Source organism: Penaeus vannamei, chromosome 14, assembly GCF_042767895.1.
Source record: "Penaeus vannamei isolate JL-2024 chromosome 14, ASM4276789v1, whole genome shotgun sequence".
Lineage (NCBI taxonomy): Eukaryota > Metazoa > Arthropoda > Malacostraca > Decapoda > Penaeidae > Penaeus > Penaeus vannamei.
This window is the reverse complement of record NC_091562.1, coordinates 6,225,271-6,232,439: the sequence shown is the minus strand read 5'-3', so window position 1 is coordinate 6,232,439 and position 7,169 is coordinate 6,225,271. Positions and strand designations below refer to the sequence as shown.

At 34.0% G+C, this 7,169-nt stretch overlaps 1 protein-coding gene across 4 annotated transcripts in view; it reads right to left on the bottom strand.

The window, feature by feature from the left end:
* LOC138864013 (BCAS3 microtubule associated cell migration factor-like) overlaps window positions 1–4,925 on the bottom strand; it is a 39,770-nt gene extending 34,845 nt beyond the window's left edge. For 2 of the 4 annotated variants that reach the window (XM_070129664.1, XM_070129666.1), the window contains exons 1-2: window positions 4,786–4,925; window positions 4,591–4,615 (exon numbers count right to left, since the gene is read on the bottom strand). In XM_070129664.1, the coding sequence (XP_069985765.1) occupies window positions 4,591–4,607 (17 nt within the window). In that variant the 5' untranslated portion in view covers window positions 4,608–4,615; window positions 4,786–4,925. The remainder of the gene's footprint in view (window positions 1–4,590; window positions 4,616–4,785) is intronic. The other 2 variants (XM_070129665.1, XM_070129668.1) reach the window with 1 other exon arrangement.
* Between the last annotated feature and the right edge of the window lie 2,244 nt (window positions 4,926–7,169).

The following is a 7,169-nucleotide window of genomic DNA, read 5'->3' as shown; positions in this document are numbered from 1 at the left end:
CAACCCAATCCGAGTTGTCAATCAACTTGTATTGATTGACAAAACTCATTACTTTTCTAAAATTGCAGTCTCAAAAAAAATTAAACCCTGTGGTGGCATTATACTAGACATACTAGGTATTCATGTGTGAATAAAAGTAAATAAATAAAGCAGGGATTTGACTGTGAGGAGAAGACCTTAAACTCTTTTCATTTATGTATTCTCTATAAATTTTTTTTCTTTGATTCTATAAATGTAAAAGGTATTATCGTATTACCCTGCCAGTATTTTCATTCTCATTCCCTTTCGCTCTCCTTCCTCTCCTACTCACTCTCTATCTCTATCTCCATTTCCATCCTTCCCCTTCTTCTCCCTTTCCCTCCTTCTCTCCCTGTCTCCCTCTTTCCATCTCTCTGAAAAGGATACTTATTTTCACTGATATAAGCATTATATTCTTCAATAAAAATAACCACTTTTATTGTTATATTTTTGTACCAGTGAATTTTACCTCTCAAATTACCAAGTGTCATTTAACTTTTTTTTAACATTCTGTGTTTTCATTGTCATTTCTTTCATCATCCAATAAATTTCAAGAAAATGCTCTTCAACTTAAGGGTAATGCAATATCTTTGAGTATGAAAGCAAAAATTAAATCATCAACGGGCAAATTTCATTTTTCATGGAAAAGGGGCAGCAAATACAGAACAGTCTAAGACTCTCTTACTGGAGGCAAAGGGTTTATATCAATATCTCTCATATTCATACATGGAAATTTTATTTATATTATTAGGCTAGTCCATTGTTGCCAGGGAAACATAATGTCAGCTGGTTTTCTGTATTCCCCTTTCCTTTATTTTTTGGGGAAATCTTTTTTTAATTATTACTGATATTACAATTTTCATAATGTTATTAACAACACTAATAACAATAAAAGATTAAAAGAATCTTCCGGAAAATTAAGGAATTGGGTAAACAAGTAAGATTGATAGGACTACTATCTGATTCCTTGGTGTAGAGTCCTCTATGTGTTAAGAAAATCAATAATTAAATAAAATAATAGACATGGCATGTAACTCAGACATCCCAACATCAATGGGTTAGACTTCAAGGCGTGAATAGCCTATATTTGGGATATGATTGGGTATGCAATAAATATATTACTGCAACATATTTACCAACTTATTGCTGAAAAACTCCTGTAGTATATTCCAACTATCAAGATATCAGCTGCCCATCAGCAGGAATATCAGAAATAACCAAAGAGGGGAATTGTGACTGCCTAAGCATAAACAAAAGTTTGCAAATTATCCAGGGCGGTTGAATGACATTGCATTCGTAGTTATTGCACTGCTCTGTAATAATATAAAACAATAACTAAAGACTGCGTGAATCTTAGTAAAGCCAAAAAGAAGACAACTCAAATGGAAATATAAGCTATTACTATAACCATTAATAGGTTGTGTCAGCAATTGAAGAACAAAGACATCTACTATATAGTATTATGTTACATATCAGATTACTTGGCTTATCAGCTGAGCACACAAGCAATAAAAATAGATTAGTTTCATATGGATATGTGCAAGTTAACACAGGGCGTCTTCTGTACGTGCCATAAAAGTTAATCCAGTATTAAAGTTTAATCCAGTATTAAAGTTTAATCCAGATCTCTAATGCGCATGTGCCTTGGCAGCGACCAGGATCAGCTTTTAATGCACCTCTGGACCAGGCTTTAATATTAAGTTCATTTTTTAATCCTGCACATGCGCAGAAGGGACAAGTTAATCCCACCAATCATGTATTGTTACGTCACGTGCCCATCATGAACTTCACGGATGCCATTGCCTGAGTTGCCATTCAGAGTTATTTTTGGCAATAACACTGACCATCTTAGAATTTTCATACTTAGTATTTATTATGAAAATGAAATTGTATATATTTACACAAATTATCAAATATTCTGATAAAGGAAATACCTTATGGTAATGAACATAAAAAACAATATAATCCCACGAGGAATCTTTGAAGTTCAGAGGCTGCTGGCATGGACCTCATATTTCCAGATTAGTGAAACAAAAATTATATGGTCAAGGTCACACAAGTTGATGTTTTAAATCAAACATGAACCAGTGTTTTAAAGAAGAATGATGTGCTGAGTGTTTCTTAACTACTTTACTACAATATTAATAAGTATACTTTTCTATGGACCTCCAGAACAACATCCTGAAGAAAACATGTTTCCCTCCTCCAACACGATTCAATGAAGCAAAGAGCTGTCTGAGGAAACCTCGATGGATATTAATTGGTGAATGTCATTTTTGTACTTGAGTGTCATTGAAATAAAGATTGGTTTTATAGTTGTTAGAGCAGTTTCGTTACCCATTTTACTACTAGATCTATATCATGAAAGAAAATAGAATATTTCATAAATAATCATGTTTCCTTTATAAGTAAGCCTACTTGTGCCTCGTAATTATCATATGAAGATCAAACTGCATCTCAAGTGACTGACTACTACTTTCTATAACAATCACCTTTGCTCCAATCTATAAAAAATGAATATCAGTTGTCAGAAAAATCTTTTAACAATGCAGTGTCTGAATGCAAATTGCAAGGTTTATTCATTCAAGTAAATTTTATATCGGACTGCAAATCTTTAGGTAAAATCTTTAACACTGTCTTCTATATCATATGCGTAGGGACATGAAGGGTGAATGTTGAATAGATATCTTTTGGATGATTTTGTTGCTTATTTACAGGTATGAGTGCATGACTTGCTCCAAACACTACCCTACATAACATGCAACAGTTATGTGTGAAGAGCAACATTGCACAGAAATGTTTCAAAATACCACAGATTTTTCAGCAATAAAAAGACAACATACCTCAAGCTCCCATCCTTTAGATTTGTAAAACCTATTCACACATGCTTAGAAATACGAGACCAGGATCTTCACATCAACAGCAAAGGGCAGAACCATCACTATATCACAGACCAGGAACATCACAAGAATTGATAGAAATTTAAAGAGACAGTCCATTAACTTAAGATTCCAAACAAATCATATTTGAAACAGATAATCTTGAAGAAATGTGTACAGAAAATAGAGGTACAATCTCTTTTACTTTAATATGATGCTAGTCTTAGTTTTCAATTTTGGTAACATTGGGAGGCATAGAGAGTTGATTAATGATATGAATAAGTTTTTAAAGCCTTGTCTTCAATCATGTAGGTACATCTGGGATGAAGGGAAGGAAAAGGTGGTCTTCAGAAGCATCTGAGAAGTTTATATTATTATTTACAGAACACTTTAAACAATTAGGAGGTAAAGCAGTGCAGAGATAAAAAAAAAAAAAAAAAAAGGCATAAGATAATTAGCATTATGAAAACATTAGTAAGAGTCTCAGTTTCATGAAATACACATTAAATATAAAAGATATTTTGAAACCTAAGAGATGTCTAATATAGTTTCTTAAATATGATTACCAAAAACATGACATTACAAAAAGAAAGAACGAAAAAAAAAAGAAATCTCGCAAAAGAGTGAATTTCAAGCGCAACATTTCTCTTCTTTCTGACATACTTTAACGAAAACGGTGGTGATAGAGTAGTGAGTACGACAGTTTATACTGAACATTATTGTCACGCCGTCTGGCAGCAGAGAGTGTCGTCTTCGGTATGGACACGGTGGATTAGGATTAAACTAAATACGGTATTGAGAGTTAAGGACGCTACAGAAGATGCCCGTACCCTTCTATGACAACAGATTTTTCATTTCTTGGGAAAATTTCGTACCAGGTCTTGCCAAGTGCTAAAGCAACAAAACTTTGTCATCATGAACTGGTTGGTACTTTCTCCTTTGTTCATGATGAATTTACAGAAAGGAAAATTAATAAACAGCTCAAAAGTAATTACTTAACCAGAGCTTGATCAATATTAACAGCATCAAATGCCTTTTCAGACAATAGTCTTGCCAATCAAAAGGCAAAAGTTTGAAAAATAAAAGATTTCTATTCATATTGGATGATAAAGGCTTTGTTTTCTTGGGAGAATAACATAGATAAACAAAGACAGTACCTGCATTCTGTGAACTATTCACACCATTCTAGACAATCATATGATAATTCATTCACAGTAAAACATAACAATAGTTGAATCAAAGATATCATGTTAAGTAGACCATGATGATATATGCAATAGTAGAGATGCATTATTTGTTCATGTGTAAATATCACTGCAAGAACATTACAATCTACACATTCTTACCTTTATATCATTCACAAATACTATCCTTAAGAGGAGAAAAAAATATCAAAATATCACTGATTTTCATTGTCTGGAAAAACAGCCTGCCATCAAACTTGTTCAAACAGGAATGGGATGCAGTTATAAATAGAAACAAAACTGATTTTTATTCCCTCCATAACTGGTACCACGATAAAGTTACACTAAATCATATAAGTATTCTTTTGAAAGATTAGCATCTAAAACACAGAAAAAGTGAAAGAACAGAGCAATTCTTTGGGTATTAACCACAAAATATGTAATAACGGAGGAAGCATCGTTCAAAATCAGGCTTAAAACAAAGACAAAAATTTAAATTTTTCTCTTACATATACTGATGATACATTAGATGACCTGAAATGAAGCAGAGAACCAAACATAATAAGTATTCCTGGAGGACGAACTTGCGTCATCCTCATCACAACAAAGGCCAGCTAACCTGCGTCGTAATATTCATTGCCATTTGACGTTCATTTTTTCTTTCAATATTCACCATAAAGCCCAAATCTTAAGACGGTATTTACCTCCTGCTGACTAATATCTCATACTGTCGCGTTCATGTTAAAAATGGCTTCGATCCTCGTTAAAAATAGAGTAACTTCCTTTTTACTTTGTATACTGCGTCGCACAAGCGTCAGCTGATCTTTGTTTTGTTTGTTACTTTAGTTCCCAGTATTGACGCCAGGGGGACACTGTTGTCCGGACGCCAAAAGAGACTCAGGCTTCTTCTTCATTCTCCTGCAAATTATCTTATTACATCTATTTTTTAACAATAATACCACTTTTAGAAATTGTGAATTATTAACGAACGATAGATTTTCCATACATACAACTATTATGTGGCTTCAGAATCGAAACTTTTTTCTCGACTTTCCACAAAGGATTTTGTCTTTTTGGTACAGCTGATGGAGCCTATAATAAGCAACACGACGTTTCTATTTTTGTAATTTCCTTCCTCAGCCTCCCATACCTATTACTATCATAACATAAATAGAATCTAACGAGAGAGAAATTGGATCCTTGAATGTCACATATTTTTACTAAACAACGAAACGAACCATAAATATGTTTTAGCAATTTGCAGTATATGGGCGGGTTCCGAGGTGGCAAAGGAAATAACTGAGGTGATCTACCTCATACCTTCACATACTGGAATATATATATATATATATATATATATATATATATATATATATATATATATATATATATATATATATATATATATTATATATATATATATATTTACACACGCGCACACATGTGTGTGTGTTTGTGTATATGTTGACACACGCACGCACGCACACACAGACACACCTGTATATATATATATATATATATATATATATATATATATATATATATATATATATATATATGTGTGTGTGTGTGTGTGTGTGTGTGTGTGTGTGTGTGTGTGTGTGTGTGTGTGTATGTGTGTGTGCACATGCACAAATATCTATGTTTATGTTTATCTACACACGCGCGCGCGCGCGCGCACACACACACACACACACACACACATATATATAGATAGATAGATAGATAGATAGATAGATAAATAGATGGATAGATAGATAGATATGGATATATAGATATACATATCGCTTCCTCAAAATTCAAGTAGCCTTGTGTTATTTAAGGATAGATGATAATATATATATATATATATATATATATATATATATATATATATGTGTGTGTGTGTGTGTGTGTGTGTGTGTGTGTGTGTGTGTGTGTGTGTGTGTGTGTGTGTGTGTGCGTGCGTGCGTGCGTGCGTACGTACGTGTGTGTGTGTGTGATTTTTTAAAGAAGCGTTTCATTCCTAACTTTACAGCTTTGTCCAGCTTTTAGAATTGTTATGAACTGCGATTCCAGTTCCAGTGCTGTTCAGAGTTACTCTACTAATCAGTGTCGGATCCAGGGCGTTGTTTTAGAAGGGTGAGGGAAGGTAATGGATGTCTTATAATAAAGAAGGTTCCAAGTACCGAGCGCATGGGGCTATAACAGCTGATCTTGGGGGGGGGAGCTCGACCAATGGGGGTTTCTAGGATATCGAAAGTATTTCCTAAATATTTTAGAGCAACATGTAGTATTTTGATGTTATTTAATGTTTTACGCATAACCTCAGTAGGAAGTACAATACCCTACTTTCTCGACTTATTCCGTGAACACTGGAGTCCCACAAACGAATAAATCTGATCCACAAAGCTTGGATTCTGGGTTCTCAGTTGCATAGTCACCGTATTTCATATATCAGAAATCAGAAACGAAGCCTTTATAATGGGAGGGGGAATTTATCAAGGTTAGGAGACGTTTTTGAAAGGTAAGAGATTTTTTTTAAACGCAAATACCTATAACGGTAATCTGCATTTCGGACAAATACTGACCGGAAGGTTCTGTTAAGCAAGGAAAGGTCCTTAACAAGGATAGCAGATATCATAAATATCACAAATAAACATTTTTTTTTTTTATCTCCCCCAACGGTCACCAAAAAAGAAATATGCGATTGCGAAATAAGATCTGATTCTCACTCATAAGTGGGCTGATAAAGGCATCAATTGTACTCTATCCTGCGCTGATTAGTCTATCTGCCATGATGTTATATGTTAATCCAATGTTTTCGCTCCGTAAGCTCTTCCTCCTTCAGACATTTTTATATATGCTTGTATATCTAATCTTTCCCATTTGCCACTACGCATCTATTATGATTTTTGAGTGGCGGCTTCTGCAGTTATCCCGTTTATTCTCACCATAAACGATAGTTAAAAGAAGGAAGTCTAAGAGAGTGGCATGGACAAGCACTAGTTTTTTTTCCTGACTATAAACGAGAAGTTTTCTCTCGCATGCCATTGCTTTCTTTCCTATGAGGTTCGTTTCTTATATGCATCTTTTGCGTGTTTTCTTC